The sequence below is a fragment of the Arachis duranensis genome, chromosome 2, assembly GCF_000817695.3.
Source record: "Arachis duranensis cultivar V14167 chromosome 2, aradu.V14167.gnm2.J7QH, whole genome shotgun sequence".
NCBI lineage: Eukaryota > Viridiplantae > Streptophyta > Magnoliopsida > Fabales > Fabaceae > Arachis > Arachis duranensis.
In genome coordinates, this window is record NC_029773.3 from 88,551,746 (window position 1) to 88,578,101 (window position 26,356).

Below are 26,356 nucleotides of genomic sequence, written 5' to 3' on the forward strand. Positions count from 1 at the left end.
GAGTACAAGGGATAATAAACATCTTCTCGAAAAATTAATTTAATTTTTAGGTTAATTTTTAGGTTCACCAAGGATTGAACTCTTGACCTTTCAGATTTAGTGCTTTAATACCATGTCATGATACCACTCATCCCAAAAACTTCAGCTAATGAAAAAATGTAACACTAATGATTATATCTCTGATACTCCATAAACCTCCATTGTACACAATGTATAAATATTTCATTGGCTCCTCATACTTTCCCTTAATTTTTTATTGAATGTAATATATAATATAACGTCATTTTGTAAGTTGACACTTACCTACATCTCACCTTTTGTCCTTGTTTTACTTTGCTTCATTCACGCCGTGATACACTCATTTGAACTCCGGCCCCTTCTATTACCTCAATAATAACTAGTATAATTATTTTCATATTCTTAATTACATACATTAAAATAATTGAAATCTGAAAAATTTTTTATTCGTGTCGATATATTTTAAAAATGATTTATTGATATATATTTTATATATATTTTTTGTATTTAATTGTGTCTTCTTTAAATATATTTAGATATTAGACATATTTAAATATTATTATGTATTAATATATTTAGTTTTATTTTTATTATTTTATTGAATTATTGTGTTTATGTATTATATACATTTTAAATACAACACTCATTAACACTTGTTTAACATACGTGTCTTCTATGTCTAATTGTATCTTAATAAAAAATAAAAAATAAATTTAGACTCATTTAGATACACTTAAATATCATCATATATTAATATTTTTAGTCTTATTTTTAACATATATTTTTAAAATAGTATATATTATTATTTATTTAAATAAAAATTATTTTAAATCTTTTATATAATTAAAAAATATTAAAAATAATTTAAAAAATAATTTATATTTTAATATTAATAAAATATCAAAATACTATTATAATTTATAAAAAAATTTATATTTTATATGTATCTCATATTTTTGCATTTTCTGATGGCCAATTATACAATACAGATTTTCATATTAAGATATTCTCTTAGAAGAGTATAATGATGACACGTGAAATAATGTTGGTAGGTGGGGGAACAGCTTGCAGATATGGTTCAGAGAGCTTGAGAGCGTGATGGGAGGGTTAAGAGGCAAGCCATGTGGCTGACATTGGCTTGACTTGGATATAGTGAAAGTGGATCTTTGAATGTTTGGCCCAATAATAGAGTATTGGACTGTAACACTGGACTTCGAAGTATATTTTTTATTGTTTGGCTTTATTATTAATTTGTTGTGTTTTTTTTTTTATTGAACTTCTTTATGTGCTTCTAGGGGTGCACATGGGTCGGGTGAAGCCGGGTTTGATGTGACTCAGGCTCGACTCGAAATATACACCGGGTCTATTTATTAGATCCGAACCCGACCCTAAACCCGATGAAACCAATACATTTTCGGGCCACAATTATACCGGGTGAAAATCGGGTAAAAATTGGGCCGTTAATATTACATTACGTTGATACCTTCTTGTAAGCTAGCATGTAAAAATATCAAAATTTTCAAGACTCCAACCATTATTTAACATAGTAAAATTCACTTAGAAAAATATAACAAGAACCAACCCTTCTTTAAAATTAAAGCATAACCACAATCAATACTAAAGCAAAATTACAATCAATACTAATATTGTCTAATAATACCAAATATTTAAATAAATACAAATAACACAATATTATGCATTAGTCTAAGGTCTTATACATTCTAAATATAAAACATTAACTTATAGTCTTATAATGACTAATAACACAAAATATTAAGGTTTACAATACTTAAATTCCAAATAAGAATAGTCATGATCCATCACTAATAATACAAAATATTAATTGTGTATGATGACTGGGCTACCGGGCCGACTTCGGGTGACCCGAACTATGGCACAGACCCGACCCGAAATAATGACCGGGTCTATTTTTGAGACCCTTACTCAGCCATAAACCCGATAAAATCACACCAAATTAGCCTCTAAAGTGTTTGGGACCGGACCGAACCTTCGGGCCGGGCCGGGTCTGTGCACCCCTATGTGCTTCGGTCTCCAAACCGGCAAACCCTCATCATAAATACTTTAGAAACTATTGGACTGTGATACTGAGTCTTCTTAAATAGTTTTTGAATCATTAAATATTTTTGCATACCAAAAAAAGGAAGAAGGCTTGGTTGATTAACACTAATAGTTTAATAACATGTAATTAGTATGAAAATATTTTAAAAACTATTTACATGTATAAATTAATTTTAGTATATAGTCAATTTTGAACATACCAATAATATAATTGAAATAGTTATTATTTAAACTGAATTGAATTATCTCAATTAATTTTTTAAAAAATTTTTGAATTTTGAAAATAATCTTTTTTCTTAATTAATAGTTATGTGGTGTAATATATATCTCTGTGCGCGTACGTGCGTGAGCATTTAACAAAGAAAGAAGAAAATCAATATTTTAACAAAAGTAATAATTAATCTTCTGAAAGAAGGAAGACAAAAAAATAAATATTTTTTATGTCATAAATATTATAATTAAAATATTTTTTCAAATTGAGTGAGAGAGAATCAATATTTCTTTATAACTTTGGTTTTTTTTTTTAATTTCTTTTTTTTTTCTTCAGTTTGTTTCTCATGCCAATATTTAATTTTCTCTTTTTTCTTTGTCAAGTACAAAGTGCATAAAATTTTAAAATTAAATTTTGAATTGAAAAAAAGCAATTATTTCTCTTTGCTTCAAAATAAATTTATTTAATTTTATCTGTTGTTTGTGAAATTATAAGTGCTATTTGATTGCTGGTATTATGTTTTGTGATTTAATTAAATCTTACTATAATGTCAGAGATTAAATCATGAAGTGTAAATATTTCTAAAAATTTAAGAATTTAATAGAATTTGGATTCTTCTTACAATATCCAAGATGGGTTTTAAGCTGTATTCTTAAAAATGATGAGATTTAAGCTATACTCTTAAAAATATTAAGAAAAAGAAGTATATGCAATGCAGCACCTATGTGTGTGTGAGTGAGTGAGATTTACAAATCACAAGGAGAATTTGTAACGGTAGTGGGATTATGAGCTTGTCATATTTTGATATGTGAATTAAAAATCTTTATATAATATGTATAGTGTATTCAAAATTTTAACATGATAATATTTATTGGTTGTCTTTTTTGTGTCTTTAATTTTATTGAATCTAAATTATAATAAAATATTTAAATTACAAGAAAAATGCTAAAATGTAATTATGATACTACCACAAGGAAAAAAAGTAATAGTTTTAAAATATTCAAATGACGTTTAATGCTAACAAAGATAAAATTAAAAATATTCAATTATTATTTATTAGTAGTAAATTAGGCATTACCAGTCAAATGTTTTAAGTTGGAGACGTAGGTGAAAAGTATTTGTATTTTTGTGATTGTAGTGCAGACATACTTAGCTTCTTGAAAATAATGGCCAATTGAGACATATTACATCAACACCGTACCACCCACCAAGAAGACAAATTTTCATGTCTAAATGCACTTAACACTTCAATTGCTAATATGCCAAAACGTGTTTCTTGTGATAAGGTAGAGGTACCTCATGATAGTGCACCTATATGATTTATAATAGAATAATCTCTATTTTGTTTTATGTTCAACACTACTCCTAAAGTTTTGGGTAACAATCACATTTTAACATCCTAACTTTTGTTCTTTTGCTTTTAGAGTTAAATAATACTTAAAAGAGTGCAACTTATTCTACTTTTAAATGTATAATATGAGTACTTTTTTGTAACTATATATTATGCCTTCATACTTTTTCTCTATAGTTAGATCAGATGTGCATGATGCATGTGTGAATTAGTTTAATTTAAATTCATATTCTATATATCCAATACAAAAATAAAAATATTTTAGTAATTAAATTATTTATAATAAAAGATATGTAAGCACCTTTTATCCAAATTACAATTATGGTCATAATGAATAAAAAATTATTTGACATTATATGTTATGTTTAAAAAGTATTGTTCTGTATTATTTATATAAAATAGAATAATTACATAAATTATCAATAAAAAAACATGTTATATTATTAACACTTTAATTTAAAATAAATGATTTTAATAATAATATGAAATATATATAACAAAAATTTGTATACACATATTACTGTGTGCACACACCAAATTAAAGCAATTTTAAAAAAAATTAATGTTTTAGTTTTAACATTCAATAACCAATTAATTATATTTTTTTTAATTTTAAAGATGAGTGTAATAAAAAAATCTCACATTAAAAGTATTAATATTTGTATAGTATTACATTTAAAAGGTATGGATTTTTTTAATAGAAAAACTTATTTTTCAGCAGAAATATAGAAATACATGTGTAAATTAATTTTTTCTAAAAAAATAAAATTCAAATAGATAACTCAGAAATGCATTTGTTATGTGCTTTTCAAAAATTATAAAAGAAAAAATTTTTCTTCCTTACCTTTTTTTAAGTACAAATAAAAAACTCAAAATATAAAATAAACATTTTATTTTGTAGTACTTCTTGTTCTTGTATGTCTTAAAATGAGGACCATAGATGAAGACACGGAGTAGTACTCAGCGTAATTGAAGGGGATGAGCCCACTAAAGTAAAGCAAAGCTATCATTATATATAGACACTTTTAACAAGTTAGAGGAATCAACCAAGAAACAAGCAGGAAGAACCTAGCTATCATTATGGTTTACTACTTGACTTCATTCACTTGACTCATTATATAACCTGAATTCATCACACCACACTAACACACACACAACCTTCAATGGCATATTCTCCTTTCTCTATTTCATCCTCTGCTTTCAATGTTCCTCTAATCAAACATGATGTCTTCCTCAGTTTTCGAGGAACAGACATTCGCACTAATTTTCTTAGTCATTTGACAACAGAATTGAAGCTTGAAAAGCTTCATCCTGGAGATGCGGATGGGGTCTCCAGATTTCGACGAAGAAGAGGAGATTCCGTTGAAGGAGGAAACTTCCTTTACCTCTTCTTTGTCTTCGCCGACGAAAGGAGGACTAACTCATCACAGTAATCGCAACAGTCATGCTTTCAGTTTCGAGACCACCACGGCGGCCGTGCTGTTCTGTATTCGGCTTTGAGGTCATCAAAGGCTGATGAGCCAGGTCTGTATTCTAATTTCTTTTCCCTTGGATCGGACTTAGCTTTGTTCTTCATGCATCAATTTATCATCATCTTTTATTTGTTTTAATTTATTCTGAATCATCAACTATTACTGTGTTGCAGATCCATGGTCGGAAGTCTTTCATATGCTGAGCACGCCAGAGGAAAACGAGGACTTTTGGTGGAGCTTTAATCTTACAGGGATTGAGCTTTAAGAGTTCCCTTTAAGAGTTCCCTTCTACAAAAGCTATCTTGACCGGGGATATGAAAAGCTTCCCTTGAGCCAAAACTTCCCTCTGCCGTGCCCATTTTACTATTCTACCCTTCTCTCTTGCTGCACTTTTCACTTCTTCCGGAATTGACTTGATAGTTTCTGGTCTTATCACCCATAGAAATCTCTGTTCGCTGTTCGCTAAGTCGTAGGCCACTTCGATTAGTTCATTCTCTTTCCAGCTCGCTGCCGTGCCCATTTTACTATTCTACCCTTCTCTCTTGCTGCACTTTTCACTTCTTCCGGAATTGACTTGATAGTTTCTGGTCTTATCACCCATAGAAATCTCTGTTCGCTGTTCGCTAAGTCGTAGGCCACTTCGATTAGTTCATTCTCTTTCCAGCTCGCTATGCTTCCTAAACTGATGTACACAACTGAACGTGGCTGAATGAACAAGAGCCGCGTTCAGTTTTATACGTGAGTTTAGGAAGCATAGCAAGCTGGGAAGAGAAGGAACTAATCGAAGTAGCGTACGGCTTAGCAAACGGCGAACAAAGGTTTCTATGGGTGATAAGATCAGAAACGATCAAGTCAATTCCGGAAGAAGTGAAAAGTGCGGCGAGAGAGAAGGGTAGAATAGTAAAATGGGCACCGCAGAATAAGATATTATAATATGCTTTTACTTTTAGGGCTATATTGTCACAATTCATTGAGTAATAGATGAAAAGATATGAATCATTCCACAGGGCTGGATTTCAGAAATCTAACATGAAAAGAGTATGGTTCCTCAGCTACTATGTGCCATCTCCCAAATTGATTTGCTAAAAATATGATGTTTAAACCATTGTGCTATCCAATAATTTAAATTGTTCTGTGCTGGTTGTATTAGTTAGATTTTTTTTCAATACTCAAGACACTTGAAACCTTATTTGCATTTTTTTCTCCTTGGTTAATCTTCAAGATTGGTTTTTGTTACATATCACCTTGGTTCTGCATTATTGATACTTATGGGCCTATGCATTTGGATAGTAATTTACAAATTGCTATTTTTGCATTGTAATTTGCGCTGTGGTTTATATTAAAGAAAGATGAGATTGTTTACAACTTGCCTCGTCTTTCTTCTCTCGATGATATTCAAACTGTTATTAGCAAGCATCACTGGGACGCAGCAAATTTCCATGCCAATGATGATTGTAGACTTGTAGTATCAGGATTGCAAAAATGTTTGTTAGTGAAGTTGTTTAAACAGATATAGGAAGTTTCTGTTTATAGCTTATTTTAATCCCTATTAATGCGAAAGTTGAATAATTAAAATTTTGGGTAGTAATTATACTTATGTGTCCCTGGAGGTGAATGATGTAATGTCTTACTTCCCAAATTTGGGTTGAGTTATCTATAAACTATCTAAAAGAAAATCCGGATGTTGGTAATTTCTGTTTGATTTGTGATTTCTACTTGTTGGGTTGAGAACTTGAGATACTGCTTGGTAATATTAGACTAACAATTGGTTTCCACCAATTTTTTGATGCTAGTATCTTAAAACAAGCTAGCCTACTACAATTCAATAAACTCCAAAAAGAACAGGCTTTTCTTTCAATAAGGAGCACAAAATTCTTTGAAACATAGTCACCGGTAGCTGAGGTGAAAGGGTAACATATGCCTTTGAAAGCAACCAAAATCCATGACATGTATGTTAGTTATATTGATTGCGGTCTAATCAGTTAGCAAATCCAGCAAATGAAACAAGCAATAGTATCTCAACCCAACAAGTACAAATCACAAATCAAACAGAAAATACCAACATCTAGATTTTCTTTTAGATAGTTCATAGATAACTCAACCCAAATTTGGGGAGTAAGACATTATATCATTCAACTCCAGGGACATATAAGTATACTTATTAACCAAAATTTAATTATTCAACTTTAGCATTAACAGGGATTAAAATAGCTTGGACAAACTTTTACTTTAGAGGAGCAAAATCCTAGACTATACATTAGTTTGACCCTAATAGTTAACTGAGATCTCTTGGTTCTTGCAACCAAGCTCAAATCCTCTTCTAGTTCTCCTTCTCCCAAGTTATTCAAGCTAGCTATCTATTTAACACAGTAAGCTTTGCAATGCAATATACAACATCTGTCATTGCAGCACAGATATGCATTTCAACTTCAACATAGATAGAACAGACGTTGAGGCCTATAATTATTGTGTTCACAAATTTAATATTTGATAAAGGAATGGGAAAATATTCCAAATTTACCTACAAACAGTAACAAATATCAGGATGCACGAATGAGGCCATGACGGTACTGAGTAGCGAGTACCAAATCTACCTACAAGACACTGCTGCAAACCAGTGACATCATCCACTACATTCACAATTCATAAATTTACCGGAAGAGCCTCAACATTGGTCTTTTAAATATTCTTCCTTCAAGCTTTAATCGTCTATATGCTTCTCTCAAGTGACATAGACGAATTGGTCCTGATTCCTCTCTAGCATCACTATTCTAGCTGCAAAAAAGTAGTAGTTTTTATCAACAGGAACTTTTGGAATCAGAATATTGGCCTTCTTAGAACCAAGAACTGCAAGATTTTGACCTTAAAAACATCGTGCATGAACCATCTCATGCTTGTAAGATATAAATGGAAACTTCCCATACCTGTTTCAACAACTTCACCAACAAACATTTTTGCGATCCCCGGTATTACGATCGTCATCAGCACGGAAATTTTCTGCATCCCAGTGATGCTTGCTATAATTGTTTGAACATCATCAAAGAGAAGAAAGAAGAGGCAACTTGTAAACAATCTCATCTTACTATAATATAAATTATTATAAACTACAGTGCAAATTACAATGCAAAAATAGCAATTTGTAAACTACTATACAAATGCATAAGCCCATAAGTATCAATAATTCAGAACCAAGGTGATATGCAACAAAAACCAATCTTGAAGATTAACCAAGGAGAAAATGCAAACAAGGTTTCAAGTGTCTAAGTATTGGGAAAAAAGAATCCTTTTTAGCAAATCAATTTGGGAAACTATTGTATTTTGCCAAATACACTACGTTTTCCTTTCAGCAGCTGAAAGGAACCCTAGTCAATGAGTCACCCACAGCAAGCTTCTGAAAACCGAACCGATCATCAAACCACTTGAATTATTGGTTCATCGGTTTAGAGGTTCAACCGTGGTTCAACCGAAATAACCGAATTATAATAAAATAACATATCAAATTTTAAATAAATATACAAAAATATAAATATATTCTGATATAAATCTTAAATATAGACAAATTAAAAGTATAATTCCAATTAAAATCTCATCATAATCACATTTAAATACCATACATGAGTCAAATATAAAAAAAACATATCAAAAGTCAAATTTTATATACATATAAAATTTATAATATTATATGAAATTTAAGATAATCACGAAAAACAAAAAAAAATTATTGAATTAACCAAATCAATCATAAATATTCAATCATCTACTTATTTAGTTAATTCAATTCATCTATTTTTTCGTTAAAAACAAAAATGAAGAAATTATTTTTTCTATAACAAAAGATTGGTCATAATCAAGGTCCATATTCATGTGTGAACTTGTGTAACGCTATAATTTCACTTATCAAAGCATGCCAAACATCTCTCCTCATTTCACCTTCCAAATCAATGAATTTCAGTATCCAGCTATTTGACCTAAGTATGAAATAAAGTAAAAGTATCAATTATTATTAGACAATGATATTAAAAATTTAAAATGTAGCATCCGATGCTCAATGGAACAAAGCATACTTATTGTGAGATAGAAGAAATGGAAACGGTAGAGTCAAAAAGTGAAGACCCTAAAGGCCTAACCGTTGCATTCTCTACCTTTAATCCTTATTGTGTAAGATCCATTCTCATGGCTCTCTTCTCTCCCAATAAGTCAACTACTTGAACGTGTACTTGAAGTTATCAATAGAAAAAGATAATGATCCCTTTCTCCTTGCAGAAGAACTATTCTAAACCCCTCCTTCTACTCATAATGAACAAATAGAAATTCTAACAAACTTTTAACAAAGTTTTCAACATAATTTCAATAAAGATTAACAAGATTTTCAGCTAATCACAATTTTAGCAAAATTTCAGCACAATTTTAACAAAGATTAAACATCTTTTTTCAAAAATTAAACAAAAGGAAAAAAATACAATAACAATACAATATCACAACAATCCAATAGCCTTAGGTGTTTCTTAGTTGATACTCTCATCCATACCTAAAAATCACCAGCAATCCAATAACAATACAATCCAATTATAATATCACAGTAACCCACAGTAACTCACTCCAACCCAGTAATCTCTCAAGTCTCAAAAGTCAAAATTATTCAACAATCATTCAATTCAGTAACAAGTCCACAGATTAACTAACAACAATTATTCAGCAATTATTCAACCTAGTAACAACAGCAAGGTTCACAGACTAACTAACAAGTAACAACAATTATTCAACAATTATAGTTTAAAAAAAAATTAATACCTAGAACTAAATGCTAGAACAGAGCAGAGCAGATCAGTAGCAAGAAAGGAACAGGGAACGACCGAAGGGCTGATGCGATGGAACAGAACTGGCGCCGGCGAGACAGTGGCTGCGTGACGGAGGCAGGAGGCGAGGCCGGTGACGGTGGTTTTGAAGCTCAAGCGTGGCTGCACGATGGAGGAGAACGACGTTGCGACAGTGGCTTCAAAGCTCAAAGTTGCAACGGCGGCGGTTGCTTGCCGGTGGCGGGACAGAAGTGAAGGAGGAGCTCAATGACGATGAGAGGAAGGGTGATGGCCTGATGGGAGTGCTGCGCGTGTTTGCCGTTTTGGAGAGTCAGTGTTGGAAGTGGGTTGTTTTGGAGAGACTAGGGTTGGGAATGGGACGTTGGGAAATGGTTAGGGAGTTCCTCATTCCAAACGGCAGCGTTTTGGAGAAATTTAGAAAACCGGCCGGGTTACGGTTCGGTTCGACCGGCCGATTCCCGGCCGGTTCGACGGTCCAATAGCTCCACTCTTACCTCTCGCTCTCAGTTCGGCAGAGAAGAGAACTCGAACGCAGCTTGGAGGAAGCACCCAAGCAACCCTCCATCTCGTCACTGTTCTTCAACGTCCAGCCACCGCCGCCGTCCTCATTGCTACAGCTTTTGCACAATGTCGCCCTTGTTCGCCGCGCGGCCGCCTGCTTTTTGTTCAATCTTCTGCCTCTGTTTTTTGGCCAACCCTTGCTCTGCCCTTGCTCGAGCTGCTTAGCCCTCTGTTCAGCCCTCTACACCGCGTGTTCGAGCTTCTGTTCCGCCGACTTTCAGCCACCGTTCCGCCATTGTTCAGCCTCCGTTCAGCCATTTTCGTCGCATTTTAAAGCTCCTCCCTCTCCCTGTACTGTTTGAATTTCAGAACTGCTTCATTCTAGGGTGATTTTTTTTCCTTCTTGTTCTTTCTTGTATTAATTATTCAGTTATTGTTTTATTTGATTGTTGTTTTCATGATTAGTATGTTTTTCTAGTTCTTGTTTTGTTGTTGGTTTACTATAGTTTAAAATTTTAATTATTCTTGTTATTTTGATTTTCAGTTTTAATTGATCTTATCAATTTGTTAATTTGATGAATTATTATTTTGATGTTGTTCTTGACCTTTTGATTGTTATATTGTGTTTTGCTGTTGTTGATTTAATAAATTGTTCATTGAGTGGAAGATGAAAACATGCCATGTTAAAACTGCTCCTGCCATGTTAAACTTACCATGTTAAAACTACTCCTATTGATTTAGTCTGGCTCAATCCCTGCTTCCAAAGAGATTCCACCACCATGCTTGGACCTTCTCTTTGAGGTTGGCCCTGTGATGATTAAGGATATAAATCTTGTGACCCACTTTAAAATTAACTTTTTAGTTTCTTTTTTAAATTGAATGTCTGAAATTTTGTTTGTTGATGCTCGTAATTTTGTTTGTTGATGTGTAAATATATTCTTTCATATTCCTCACTAAGTCGTAGTGATTTGTATGCCTTTGATCCCATAGCATTTGTTAATTATTGTTGCATATTGGTAGATAGAAGGCATCAATTTTTGTGACATATGATAGTAACTAGTAAGTAGAGTAGTTTATTCTTTTCTTTTAGAGATATGTCAGATAGAACAATGTATATACTTTTGAAAACCAAATTATTTCTTTTGAATTAAAATTTGGGTGATTACTCTTTTCTAAATATGCAAGGAATTCTGTCTAGTTGGCTATGAAATCTTTTACTTTTTTATAGTATTAGTTCATGTTGTAAATGACCTTGTTTTGCAAATAAAACGGTTGTGAAGTTACTGTGAAACAGTGACGTTGAATAGTCTCTCGCTTTTTCTTTAATTTATTTTCTATTTTTTTCTTTGGAAAAAAAAACATATTAGATATTTCCTTTGATTGGAATGTAAAAGATAATACATCTTTTTATGATTTTATTCTTTATTGTAACAAATTTTGAATAATTGTTGTTAGTTAATATGAAACCTTGCTATTAGTTATTTTATTTATTATTTTATTATAAAACGGTTATTTCGGTTAAATCATAATTAAATCAATTAGACCAATAAATTAATAACTAAAACGGTTTCATTACCGATTCGGTTTTCAAAACCTTGCAATTTTACATTACTCCAAATAATAAAATAACAGAAACCATGGGTGTAAGAAAAATTGACAACATTGCTTGAGAAAAAGAATTGAATTATCCATCATTTCTGTAATAGAAGTGACTCTCCATAAAATATCGTTAATGGGCCTTGGACCATTGGGCCCTTTTTTGTTTTCGAAAGGAATTAGCTGTCCAAACAAAAAAAAGAATGGGTTAAGGTGTGTACTCTAAAATGGTCCTCACGGAGTCACGGTAGACCCTTCAATTTATCGATTTGGTTTTCATCAGAATCAGAAGACGAAGGTGGAAGAAGGAAGCAAAAGAAGCAGTGATTGAATGAATGAATCAGTGAAACTGAAACTGAAATGGAGAACAACAACAACAACAATAACAACGCTATGATTCGTGAATGGTTCGACAGAGTTGACTCTCACAAAACTGGAACCATAACTGCTCCCCAACTCAAGGTCCTTTTTTTATTATTATTTTTTATTATTGTTATTTTTCCATTTAAACTTTGAATTCAATTGATATTGTTTTGTGATTTAATAAAAAAAACTTTTTTCCCCCTTGTTGGTTGAATCATCAGAGTGCTTTAGCGGTTGGAAACCTGGAATTTCCACTCTCAGTTGTTGAGCAGATGATCAAGTTCATATATCCAATTTCTGTGTTTCAAATGCTATTATGTTTCAATTTTCTCCATTCATAATCTAATTCCTTTCTTTTTTTTTGTTCTCATAATTGTGTAGGATGTATGATTTTGATAGGAATGGTACTATGAGCTTTGAAGGTATATGCCAATCCCATTGCACTCTATGCTTAACCCACTATGCTCTAAAAAGAAGCTGAGATTTACATCAATAATCAAATACTATCTTGAAATTTGGAAAGTAGTGTTCTTTCATATATGGGACTTTATTTGTTGGAGTTTGTTTATAGTAGAATTGAAACATGTTCTACCTCACTCTAACTTACTCGTAAATGGTTTGCTCTAGAATTTGTTGCACTCAACAAGTTCCTTATTAAGGTTAGTGTTTCTCTATTATGCATTTGATATGTGAGGTTATTGTCATTAACCTATATTTGATATTAAGTACGTTGGTTCTAATAACCACTATAAATGGCTCTTCAGGTTCAACATGCATTTTCTGATCTTGAGAGGTGATTGGTTTATTTATATGCTTTTGTTCCATTCTGTTTATTTGTTTTCAGAGCTTTATCTTGCATGTAGTTTCGAGTGATATTATTGTAGGCAATTACATTGTGAATGATCTTATAGGAAAGAAACTAATGACATGAAAGGTTTATAATCAATTTGTTCATGCTTATTTTGGATCGATATTACTGTGGCCTATAGCTTATGTCTAAACTCTAGCTTGTCAGTATAATTCTGTGGTCATACCGGAACAAGTTTAGTTTTAAAGATCCACTGCTTGGCTGATCACTTGGTTCTGCAGTATAACACTTCTTGTTCGGTTCATTGATGCAGGGGTCGTGGCTTTCTTGTCCTTGATGACGTTTTTGAGGTATATTTTAAGAATGATTTCAAAGATGTTCTGTTTATCGTGTCACTGGTTTTGCTTAGCCAGACGAGCTTATGGTTCTTATTAGTACTTCCCAAGCTGTATCAACAAAATGTTGAGTTGCGTAGTTTATGTGTAATGTTGGATGCAACTCTAAATAACTTTGCCGAATCTGTTTCCAGGCATTGGTAAAGATTGGCTTCACGCTGGATTCTCCTGCATTTTACTCTGCCTGTGCGGTAAGGCATCGTCATAGTTTAATTGTGTAGTAAATCATCCTGGAGAAGTTGCACGTCACATTGACGACTAGTGGTTAAGCCAAAACTATCTCAATTCTCAATGTTTGTTTACACTACTATTATCCATGCCTTAATTTCTGTATGCTCCTTTCTTGGGATAATAAGTTGAAAATGCTTTATTAGTCAGATGGAGAAAGAAATAATGCAATGTGTTTAGCATGTAAATTTATTTAGTCCTTGTTTGATTGCTTACAACTGCATAGTAGGCCTCTCATCTATGCAACGTTGCCATTTAGAAGGCCATGCTCAAATGTTTCTCTTTGATTATTCTCAGAGCTTTGATCAAAGTAAAAGTGGGAAGTTTAGACTGGATGTCTTCATATCACTTTGTATATTCTTACAATCAGCAAGGTATATATATTCAGAGAAAAGCCAGAAAGCAATATTTTCCACGCAATTTTTATTTGACCTAGTGTTGAACTTTCATTTCACTGATAAGGACCTTCTATTATGTCTTTCAGGAATCTGTTTAATTCATTTGATACTGCAAAACAAGGAAGAATTACTCTTGATCTGAACCAGTTTGTATATTGTAGTAAGTACACACTTTGATCGGACGGTGTACTTTATTTTGATTCTGGCTTTCTCGCTCTTAGATATGTTCTGCTTCCTTTTCAGCTTCCAATTGTAGAATATGATTCAACTCAGAGAGGACGTATTCTGAAGATGATTCATGTATGCTGCACTTTGTAAAATTTCTCAAATGCATTTCTATAGCCAAGTTAACTTTGTCCTGCATATGCTGAGATAATCATTTTTGAGGTTTAGATATTTCTCCCATTTACATGGAAATTGCTGTAAAATTTTTAATTTTCTTTCTAATGTTATAATCTTAGTTTTACATGATGTCTTGTGAGATGGTCCGGAGGTTGATGACGTATAATGTACTATACCAAATGCATTTTCAATCAGTTAACTTGTGTTATGAGCTAAAAAGGGAATTGACCCAAGTATATGCTTTCAAATATTTGGTTATGTAATTGATTCCCAGAGTCCCATTTCGGTGAGGTGATGCATTACTTTTCAACCAGATGTAAATAATATTTGATTATATTTACCTTGTTATTTAAACTTTTAAATAATTGCTACTCTAATTCCATCCCAAAGTTCGTCATTTTATTTTTGTACAAAAATTAGTTACCAAATCAAATATAGTATTAAATATATATTAGAATACAAAATAGTAAAAAAAAAAAATACAAAATATATATTAAACGTGTATTAGGCAACGCATGCATTTTTTTATAAGTCGGAGCAGTGTCTTCAGGGTCCAGACAGAATGGTTGTTGCTAAATGGGTGTAAATATAACAATCCAACTTATAATTTACACAATAGTCAAGGACTATGATAAACTGAGATCTTGCATTAGGTTAAATTTTACATACACCGATTATTAGGATGAGCGGTTAATAGTGAACTTAATGAACTCCTGAGATGTTGAACTTGATGAATTTTTAGGTACAACAATTATTAGGAAGAGAAGCATATTCATTTCAGCTGTGATTAAAGATTAATTCCAAGGAAAGAAAAAGGGCAAGGGGAAATGATACAATAAAGTTACTTTTTTTTCTTAAAAAAAGAGAGTAGGAAAGTTCATTGCTAATCTAGTTCACAATTGATTACATGCACTGTGATGTCAGTAGCGAATAATTGCAGTATTTTTGGTGTTTCCATGGAAATGTTATAGGCTTGTGTTTCATAAAATTCATTCCACCAGCAATTTTGCCATTCCTGCATAACCACACTATCATTAGTTATAACCATGGGATGATACACATGTTCAACAGCCAGCAACATTTATCCAATGTAATATTAAACAAAATGGGCTTAATGGAACATGACCTTAGGTATATAATACAAATCTAGAAACCAAGAGCATATAAATGGAATAGACTCAACTCCACAAACTCATATGGAATTACTTACTATGAGAATGTAGAAACCTAAACCTGATTAAACATGGAGTCATTCGTCTCGAGTAGCAGGATCCATTCCAGTAGAAGGGCTGTCAGCAAAATATTCTTGGTGCCTCACATTCACCCCATACTGTTCATACAAGATATCATACCGATTAAATGCAAGGAAATATTACTGTATCTGCATTTAGTAAAATTGATTAAGATGAAAGATGTTTTAATCGTCAAATACCCTAGCTCAGATGTACAGTTTAATATTATTCCCTGAAGAAGCTTATAAACAATGTTCATATTGTTTAATTTCGAGATCATGCATATATGAGCCAATCTAGCTTGACCTCAACCTGTATCTTCTCCTCCTCTACCAGTTTTCTAAGCAAATCTCGTTAAGTTTAGACACAAATTATTCCCATAATTTTACTAATACTAATATCTATGAACTTGGACATAAATATGCTCCAATGCATATAACTTGCTACGTCAATTGGAAGACTTAACCTCTCCCATACTCAACATACAACCTGAGTGGATATCCAAAATGACTGAAGATTTGTGTAAAGCTTAAAAAATATGGATAACAGATTGTATGTATTATGACATATTAATGAGGAAAACTTGACAGTCAATTTAAATATACAGAACAATTCTTACATCGTGCAGTGCCTTTGTTAGGTCTTCCATCGTCAAAACAAGGCGCTTATCCTGTTAAAAAAAATGTAAGTGCTAAAGACAAGACGAGTGTATGTAGAATATAAACAAAACCAGAATAAAAGCTTCCAGAACCTTCTGCTGCCTGTCCCTTTTATCTTTTGGAATTGTTGCTTGTCTTGCTTTGCAGTGCCTACAGTTAAACTCTAGTCACAATGTCATGCCAATATAGTAATGCAAAAGATATGCAGAATAAGAAACTAAAGATGAAGCACATTGTCATATCTCATAACCATTAAACTAAGAAAACCAACAAACATTGACAAAGATACAAGCATTCAAATACAAAGCCACCTACAAGTACACCTAGAAGTGAGGACAAGCAGAGTTCTAGAGAGTAATAGTCAACAACATAATTTATATTGAATTTCGGATTTACATTCTTCTTATCATGATGTGCCCTCATTCTAGTGTGTATGTATCTATGGACCACAACAGAAAAGGAGATGAAAGCACAGGCTCTTTTCCCATGTGTTATCCTATAAACTACCTTGAATACACATTTATTAAGAGAGAAAAATAGTATCCATCATGTACTGACCAACATCACTCACATGCATGAACAACTTATATCCAATGGTTTATGGGTAATTATAAACAGATTATGACAAAAAAAAAAAACAAGAAAAAAGAAAAAGAAGAAACATACTGAAGTGCATCACCCGCAACTTCTGCAACAAACTTCTGAGTGGCAACAGCAACCAATCTAGTCCTGAAATAGTGATCCACATTTGCAATCAAACAACAAATACAGGGGGCTAAGAATCCAACTTTTGTAGGAATAAATATCAACAATAATTTAAAAAGAAAAAAAAAGGAAGAAAATGTTGAATCCACTACGGATTCGGAAGGATAAATTTAGCTATATTATAAGTTCACAACAAACCAATAAAGATTTCTGCAAGCATGGCATGGTTTGGGATACTGCATACAAGTTGAGGACAAGCGAAGCAACGCAATCTGCTATTGCTCATTCCTTATATATTCTGACACAGGCTTCTACTAACTCATATAATTAACATTGGTGCTGAAAATACTTACTACAAGTATTATATGCTTATGCCTGGTCACTATCATCTTGAACGAAGCCTAGTCCATAAGTATTGAAAATAAAGGATAATTAAGTAAAAGACTTCAATTTTAATGGTCACAACCAAATATGGTTGATTCTTATGCTTATCACTTGAATGATCATACAAATATATGACTTTAAACCATTTATATTTTAATCTCCTCTAAAATTTCCTCTAACCTTTTCTTAGGCCTACCTCTACCTCTAGCTATAGGACAATCCTACATCTGATTCACTATCCTAACTTGAGCCTATAACCAAAGATTAAATCGAACCATTATTCTCTATAATCAGCTCTAATATGGCGATTCCTAATCCTATATAGATTAGTTGACAATGTCAAAACATCAAAGTTAAACTCACACATAAACGAAAAAGGAACAAATCTGTAACAAGGGAAGAGGCACTAACAATCGAAGATCGGGAGACTGAAATCCGCTCTTGGCTAAGTAATGCTCCACCAACTCATCAGGTATCTGAGAAGAAGACGAAACGGTTGGTTCAAATGTTCAATCAAATTTATGAAACAATTCCAATGAAAGAGCTCAAGCATAGATATGAAACAAACCGTAGGAGTATAATCCATTAACGAAGCAAGAAACTCGGTGAGTGCAGCATCGTCATCATGCCTCCCTCCATCGCTTGATTGTGGATTATGGTTAGGGTTCATCTCCTCCTCACTCTATCTATACAATAACCTACCCTGCGAATTTATCAATTTTCTTAGAATTTACTTCAAACTCATATACACGAGTCATTCGAATTATGCAAAGTTTGTAAATTAAGAATTAAAAGGATCAAGAGCAAAATTTTTGGTTCGCAAAAATATCAATTTTTTCGAGGAAACAAAAAGTTTTTTTGTTGCGCCCCGTACCTTGCTGGTGGTTGCCGGAGAAAAGGAGAGACTGGTTGCTGCCGTGAAATCCCCGCCGTACACCGCTGTCGTAGGAGAACGGAGAATGAAACTTGAAATTTTTTTCAGGTGCCTCTGCCGATAGTGTTTGTTTTGTAGTGTAGCCACTGAAACTTTCTTATTCCTGGCCCAATAATCTGTATACTAGGCCCAATAAAGCCCAATAATGTTATTAATGGGCTTGTATCGGCCCATTACTTACCCTTGAAGAAGAGAACACCCGACACCGTCGTCACTGAGGAAAAGAATTAAGAATCTAAGAAGAAAAGACACAAATCCAAAAGAATATTCTTTCCCTTTTTCATATCAACACAATTTGTATCTCTGATTTGTGATCTTTCTTCTTCTTCTTGTGTGTTGTTGAAAGTTTCAATTTTTACAATTAGTATTTAAATACTTATCCTTCTCCCAAAAAAGTTCACACAATCCAATCCAATTCGATTGCTTCCAAAAATTTGATTAATTAGATCTTCTAGTTCTAGCCATGGTTCTTCACCGAGAACAAGAGCTTCTTCTCTCTTCTCCTTTCATTGACCCTTCTAAAGGTACCCCTTTTATCCTTTTTCATTTAATTCAGCTCAAGCTTATCCTCAGTTTTAAGCTTTTTCTAAAAGAGGAAAAAGATTGATTTTTTTTTTTCAGATGGATTTTGAATTTGTTCTATTTCGTTATGAACAGGAGATGGTGGAAAATCTGGTGGGATGTCAATTGAGAAGAAGATTGAGTTCCTTGAGAGCTTGACTGGAAAGGTTGTTCCTTTATGCACAGAACTCATTGATGATTATGATTTGAGTGTTGTTACTGCTTTTACAACTCTAATGCTTATGTTTGTGAAAATACAATTCTTAATTTTCTTAAATGGCCTTATTTCTTTTAAACAAATATTGTTATATTACTTATACTGTATGGTGTGAAACAAGATGCATTGGTGTTTCAATTTCATTGGTATTTTTCTATGCAATGCATTTTATGAATGCAGCTGAGAAGCTTATTAATGCTATCCACTTTTTGTCTATGTTTATGGTTGGACTGAAGAAAATTCATCACCCCCGTTTGAATATAAATTTGCAATATGGTGTTTTCATGACTGAGTGGTTTAAATGAAACAAGTCGGTATTACAGATTGGTTTATAAATTGAATTTGAAAACTTGGTTATGTCATTATGTGAACTGAATACTTTTGGCTGTTATAACTAATAACAATTACAAGCAGCAAGTTCTCTATTCTATTAATTAGATTTTTAATCAACCTGAGAGGCTGAGACTAGTCTTACCTGTTTCAGGTTACAAATCGAAGATCCCGTAGGTGGTTAAACGATCGTCTCCTGATGGAACTGGTTCCACGATTAAATGCGGAGGAAATCAGAGGCTTGTTTGCTCCACCACCATGGGGTAAATTATCTGAGGCATCTTTTATTCCTGAAGCTTTGGTTGCTTAGTTTTGTTGCATGCTTCCTGTGATACCCCAAACCCGCCCAAAAAGAAAAAGTCATTACCTAAGAGCGTTTTAATTTTTGAACTTTCAATGTTTCTTTAGTATAAGTAATGACTGGATTAATTTTTATTTTAAAAAATGACGATCGGGTTCATTTCACAGGTGAAGAAGTTCCACCTTCAACATTTTCCATGACTAATGTGGAAGAGTGGGACAGATTCAGGAATATAGACATGGATAAAGAGGTTATATTTGCTTCTCTTATTTTTAAACTCCTTGAAACGTTTTTATTGTTTAAGAAGATAATTCCATGCACCTATAATTGAATTCAAGAAGCTTTACAGTGAATTATTGCTTTTGTTACTAAATATATCCTTTTAGAAGTTATTCTGTGATCTAGGTATCTTTTACAATTTTTAGTATCGTAGAGTTTATATCTGCAACAAATGTGCTTACATGGTGTGTTTTAGTGTTTATGTTCTGCTATGTGTGCGCATGAGCCATGAGAATTGAAGTTAGTTTAGAGTGCCAATTGCCAACAAACATCTCACTATAGGTTTCATATGTTTCGATAGGTCAATGTGATCCATGCTTTCGAAAACTCTTTAGACAAGAGGAAAGGCCGTGTTGATGCTGACAAGTTGGCAGTATTGAATGGTTGGCATAGAGTTGATTGTCGAACAAGAGAGGCACTTCGACGCAGCTCTGTTTCCGAACTCATAGAAGGTTATGAGGTACATATTTGATTATTAATTACCCCCTTCTAACCTGTAAATCACCATTGTGCACAAGAAAAGGGATGAACTTTTATATAAAAAATATATCTTGCAATTTACATAGAAACATATTTTTTATTCTTTTCTATCTTCTTAAGGAATGTATACGGACGTTTATAACGAAAAGCTCGGATGGAGATGTTCTTGAGCTGCAAATTCAGGATCCTTTTAGGAGATTGTTACTGCATGGTGTTTGTGAGGTAATATCAGATATGCTACTCTCCATGTTATTGTTGAACTTTCAATTCGCCTTCTGTGCTTGAAAATTTGGGAAGCGTTTCATGAAAATGACAAAAAAGAAGCATTAGTGATACTAATCATGGTTTTTTGCATCCTTATTATATTGTTATATAAAACTCTTTCTCATTATATATATGCATTATATTTGCTGCCGTTTCTAAAATTTTTTGGATCTGCCACTGCTCGTTGTTACTCTTGTAAGTGTACATGAAGCTTATAGTCTTAATTTTTGTTGGTGGTAGTTCTACAACTTGGCCTCAGATACAGTGACAGATATGAATGGTAGTGTGGAGTCATCAAAGATGACAAAGATAAAGAAGAAGAAAAGGGGTTCTCCTCAGCTTCCAAATATCACTCTCTGCCACTTTCTGAAGATGTCCAAGGAAGGAAGTTGGTAATTTGATTCAGGCAGAAATGTTGTAATTCCTTATTATTATGATAAAAGACCTGTCTTTAGTCAATTATGTACAATGTAAAATTAATTTAGTTGTTTATTATTGCACAATAATTTCACTGTAAATTAGTCTTTAGAACTGTCTATTCAATTGGTTGCTACTTGATACCATTAGTCAACATAACAAGTTGATTGCTGGCTTAATTTACAATGTTATGGTTGTTTAATTCAAGAATAAACACTTAATTTGGTTCCATAATGTGATTTTTTTTAAAAAAAATAGAATATGATTTCTGATTTTATTATTTTTATTTTTGGTTCTCTGTTAAAGCGTTCATCAAATATAAACAAAAATTAATTTAGTAGTAGTTTTATTTGTAATTCGTAGAAGTTTCAAATCGGGCACAATTAATTTTAGATTTTTCGTTTAGTACAATACACAGAGTTTGTTTTTTTTTTTGTGACTTACACAGGGATTGTTTGGATGTTATTAAATTATTAAAAAATATTTTTTTATTTGTGTAATATGTTTGATAAAATTTTAATAAAAAAAATAAAATTATTAAAAAATAAAAAATATATTTTTTTCATTTCATAAAAATTTACTTAAACAAGCTCAAAAACTATTGAGTTTTTTTACTTTTTGTTATATATTCTACGTTTTTTTAATTAATTTTAGTATAGAAGTAATTTTTCATATAATTGAGATATAATTAGCTTATTTTAAAATTAATTTTAAACTGGAGTATATACTATATAATAAAAAAAACGCGATTGTGTTTAGGGATTTAGTTTTACTCAACACATCTTTACTTTAATAAATATGATACTCGTGTGATTTTTTTTGTTAACGGAAAAATAACAAAAGAACAAATAAAAAAAGAAAATAAATAATAAACAACTGCTTAAGAATAGGACAATCCTATTAAATGTTATTCCTGAATTCTTTTCAGGATAATGAAAGATTTATTTGATGAATATGAGTTATTATCGTCATTTTTGTCATGATATTCATCACTATGTTTATATTTTTTAAAATCAACTGAAGATCAATACATCAATTTTAAAATATAATATTCTGAATTTTCAGCTCTAAAAGATCAATAAAATTAGAATTATCCTAAAAATTATTGATAAGAGTAAAAGTATTCACACAATCTGTTATACAAATAATATTTTTTATCGGTTTATCTCAAGTCTCAAACTAGTAGATATATCTTTTAAATAACAAACAACTCTTCTTAAAGAATATTATAACTCTCAATCGTTTCCAAATAATCTTGTTGCCAATTTCTATTCCAATCTCTGATAATATAAACAAAACCAACACGATTATCAGTATCAGGATAACTTGCATCATAGTTAATCTTAAAAATATCCACCGAGAAAAAAATCTATGAGCCACTAATGATAGAGAGTAAAAACTCATTACAACTCAAAAACATTCAAAATTCTTTTTAAGGACAAAGCCATACTAATCACTTTATTTAAGGACCAAGATTCATGCAGATAAAAGATCTTATTATTCCTGAAATGGCAAATCTACCATAGACCAGAAAAGAATATTAAAGGATTTTCTTTACTATGAAGCAAGGACTAATTCATCAAATCCAAAGATTGATCAGAAATCTTTAAAATTTGCCAAATTCGTTTGACTTTCAAACAATTTTAAATACAATAAACAATCAATTTCTGGTCAGAACAGTTGTCTATCGGTAAAATACCCCTCCAAAAATAAAAAGCAATCATGGATAGAATTTTCCTAAGACAAAGTCAGTTCAAGAATTTATATTTTTTTGGAATAAGTTGACAACAAAGCCAAAACCAATTCTCCTTGTCATCCTAACTAAACTTTTTCTTGAGCCACAAGTAACCACTACGAAAATTATAAATCTTTGACATCGTATCAAACTAAAACCATCATATCACTAAACCTGCTTGCATATCCAAATTATAAAAAAGAATGTTACTTAAAACAAAAAGTTGGTTTTGTGCACTAAAACAAAAGAAAATCACAGACATTTATAGAAATTATTTTTAATATAAAAATAAAAATAGTATTTTAATTAAATATTGATATTTAAAATGTATTACAGTATTGTAAATATGTAAAAAATATGTTCAACACGTATTTTGTGTGTTAATCAAAATATTGACACGTGTATAATACGCATTTTACGTGTTACTAGAATGATAACATATATCTAATATGCATTCTGTATATTGACATTCTATCTTTAAAATTCACCCACATACTTATAATTACACCAAATAATTCTATTTTCAAAAAAAAATACAAATAATTTTTTCGTAAAAAAAAAAATTAGCCAAACATTTACATCAACCTTTTCCTTTGTTGTTTGTCTCCATTGACCATTCATTTACTTGTTTCTTACTTGCTTTAATTAGACACCTCATCATGCCACTAATATAACTTCTTTCTAGGAAAAAGTACAATCACGATTGAGTACAGCTGGAACGTGATCAACGTGTTAGATTTTTCAAAAAAAAATTAAAATTATTCTCATTTTCTTTTTCAATTATGCTTAATTATTAAGATAATTAATTTTATTGAAACTGTAATATTTTTGTACCTAAACATGTACTATATATTTAAATTATTTATTCTAGTCACACCTTTAAAGTTGGAGAAAATTATTTTATTTTTCAAGTAAGTATCTAAAATAATTCCAAAAATTTTTAAATCGAATATTTTATTTTCAAACAAATTTTTTCTCGAAGATTTTAAAATAATAAAAATTTATGAAAAAATAAAATATATATTTAGATATTGTTGTAATAATTTATAATAGCTGTGTTTAATATGATTCAACGTATCATTTATTTATAGGTGATTAATAAATCAGAAAATAATCAAATAATAAATAAATAATATCTTATTATTAATAAAAATATCAATTATTATCAATCTAATTAATAGACAAATATTATAATATTCTATAATAACATCCAATTTAAAATTTATTAAAATTTTATTTAACTATTTTTTTTTACCTTAAATGTGCTTAGAGGGCTATTGCCTTTAACGTGGGAACTCCGATTAGGATGGCATTAACTGTAAGATCAATTTTTTTAATCAATTTCTTTTTATTGTAAATTTATTAATTATTGTATGTTGGCTTTAATTATAAATTATTCAAAGTTTAAAACTGTATCATTTTAATACTCAGTTCTATACTTCTGGTAACAGATAGGTCAACTGGGTCAACAGACTCGTTTCTAGATTATTGATTTCTAGAAGTTTCTCTGATTTAGACATTACTTTTGCACTTCAAGGAATGCTAGTGGCCTCGCCCTCCTGAGTAACAACACAAACATGGCGATGAGAAATTATTTATGCTAATTATTAAGTGACTTATAATTTATTTTTTATTTAATATAGGAAAATTTTTAAAAATATTTTTAAAATATTAAATCTTACTCATGGAATAAAAAGTTTGAAAAAATTTATGTACATTTATTTTTATATAAATTATTAATTTAAAACTATTAAATAAATTAATTATATTTAATTAAATTATTAAATAACAATTTTTAACTAATAACTTTATATAAAAATAACTGTAAATAAATTTCTATCAAAAAGATTTGTTGACATTGAAAAAAGAAAACCATGATAAAGAACTGGTTTAACTGCCAGGGGAAATTAAATTGATTAAATATTATATCTTTGATAATTGATTAATAAAAATGTGTTGTTACAAGAATAAAAAAGCTTTGATCTGGCAGAGGAGAAGGTGACCCATTAAGACAAAGGAGTCACTTAGATAAAGATGTCAAAAACGTCTTTTTTAAAGATATTTTTTAAAAATTAAAATTTAATACATATAATCAATTAAAATTTAATTAAATTATATTATTTTTATTAAAATTAGATTGGACAAATTAGTTTAATAAAAAAATTAATAAATCAAATTTTAAACTGATATAAATTAATATTTTTTATAAAAAATTAATACAATATCCTTATTATAAAACATAACTAAAATATCCCGATTTTTATTATAAAACACAACTAAAATATCCCTATTTTATATATAGTAATTTTAAAAATTTTAAATTCTAATCACTAAAATTTAGGATTCTCAAAATTAATATATATAATAAAAGTATTTTAATCATTTTATATAATAGGGATATTGTAGTAATTTTTTATAAAAAATAATATTAATTTAGACCAATTCAAAATTTAATTCACTATTTTTCGGTCAAATTAATTTGTCTAACCTAATTTTGACAAAAATAATACAATTTAAGTAATTATATATATTAAATTTTAATTATTAAAAAATATCTTTAAAAAAAGACGTTTTATGCGTCTTTATGAGAGCATCCCCTTAATACAATTGGCATTATTATACTATGCACAACGTGTAACATATTTTCATGCAATCTAGCTTCAATTATTTTAGGGACTATTATAAATTTTAGAGAGTAATTTTAAAAATAAATTTAAGTAATTATTAATTTTAAAAATTATTTTAAAATTTAAGTATAAATTTAGAAACTATTTTAAAATTTAATTCTATAAAAATCAATGCTAATTGACATTTAATATAAATTATAAAGTTAAATAATAAGAGTTTGAGTGTTAATTGAAAACCAAATTAAAAAATAAAAGCTATAATGTAAATATCGATGCAGTACAAAATTACAACGAATATATAAATTTTTATATAAATGTTTTCTGGAAATTTGTTTTTTAAAAATATTATGTGCACTTAAAACTAGTTAACAGATTAGTCAGTATTTTTATATACAAATATATATTATTTTATTATAATAATATTATATGACCAATAAATATTATTATTATATTTAGTTTATATTTAATCAGTAATAATTTATAATAATATTTATTAAAATTTTATACATAAAAAATAACCCAGTACTTGCATTATGTAACACCCTAATATTTAAATTCTTATGCTCAAGTCATAAGTCAATGATATTACGGTGGTACGACTCTCAGGTGGATTTTTAATATATAAATATAGGTAAATTCGAAAGGAGTATTA

The 26,356-nt window shown here is 30.6% G+C and overlaps 3 protein-coding genes and 2 long non-coding RNA genes across 8 annotated transcripts; 3 read left to right on the forward strand and 2 right to left on the reverse strand.

The window, feature by feature from the left end:
* Positions 1–4,683: 4,683 nt before the first annotated feature.
* On the forward strand, positions 4,684–6,326 carry LOC110278052 (uncharacterized). The gene is made up of 2 exons (XR_002371120.2): positions 4,684–5,183; positions 5,305–6,326. It is a non-coding gene; the product is annotated as an uncharacterized LOC110278052 (long non-coding RNA).
* A 1,145-nt stretch (positions 6,327–7,471) lies between these two features.
* Positions 7,472–10,321, reverse strand: LOC107475768 (uncharacterized). Its single transcript, XR_001589566.3, has 3 exons — positions 9,923–10,321; positions 8,056–8,148; positions 7,472–7,906 (listed from the first exon to the last, which is right to left on the reverse strand). It is a non-coding gene; the product is annotated as an uncharacterized LOC107475768 (long non-coding RNA).
* A 115-nt stretch (positions 10,322–10,436) lies between these two features.
* On the forward strand, positions 10,437–14,773 carry LOC107475769 (uncharacterized). 2 transcript variants are annotated; one of them, XM_052257241.1, is made up of 11 exons: positions 10,437–10,835; positions 12,329–12,507; positions 12,630–12,688; positions 12,790–12,830; positions 13,036–13,067; positions 13,173–13,201; positions 13,530–13,566; positions 13,746–13,802; positions 14,137–14,213; positions 14,324–14,397; positions 14,481–14,773. In XM_052257241.1, exons 2-11 carry the CDS (start codon positions 12,406–12,408, stop codon positions 14,498–14,500), a joined length of 528 nt encoding a protein of 175 aa, XP_052113201.1. In that variant the 5' UTR covers positions 10,437–10,835; positions 12,329–12,405; the 3' UTR covers positions 14,501–14,773. The 2 variants fall into 2 exon arrangements, with proteins under 2 accessions (XP_052113201.1, XP_015950916.1); XM_016095430.3 differs by lacking the exon at positions 10,437–10,835 and having other exon boundaries at positions 12,273–12,507.
* Positions 14,774–15,206: 433 nt separating this feature from the next.
* Positions 15,207–18,585, reverse strand: LOC107475771 (transcription initiation factor TFIID subunit 10). Of its 3 annotated transcripts, none has more exons than XM_016095433.3 (8): positions 18,434–18,585; positions 18,128–18,262; positions 17,971–18,035; positions 17,137–17,199; positions 16,563–16,620; positions 16,431–16,481; positions 15,813–15,909; positions 15,207–15,594 (listed from the first exon to the last, which is right to left on the reverse strand). In XM_016095433.3, exons 2-7 carry the CDS (start codon positions 18,227–18,229, stop codon positions 15,829–15,831), a joined length of 420 nt encoding a protein of 139 aa, XP_015950919.1. In that variant the 5' UTR covers positions 18,230–18,262; positions 18,434–18,585; the 3' UTR covers positions 15,207–15,594; positions 15,813–15,828. The 3 variants fall into 3 exon arrangements, with proteins under 3 accessions (XP_015950919.1, XP_015950918.1, XP_052113202.1); XM_016095432.3 differs by having other exon boundaries at positions 15,790–15,909; XM_052257242.1 differs by lacking the exon at positions 15,207–15,594 and having other exon boundaries at positions 15,827–15,928; positions 16,428–16,481.
* Positions 18,586–18,706: 121 nt separating this feature from the next.
* LOC107475772 (uncharacterized) lies at positions 18,707–21,576 on the forward strand. Its single transcript, XM_016095434.3, has 7 exons — positions 18,707–19,017; positions 19,151–19,221; positions 19,756–19,864; positions 20,070–20,152; positions 20,483–20,641; positions 20,782–20,883; positions 21,166–21,576. Exons 1-7 carry the CDS (start codon positions 18,957–18,959, stop codon positions 21,319–21,321), a joined length of 741 nt encoding a protein of 246 aa, XP_015950920.1. The 5' UTR covers positions 18,707–18,956; the 3' UTR covers positions 21,322–21,576.
* The last annotated feature ends 4,780 nt before the right edge of the window (positions 21,577–26,356 follow it).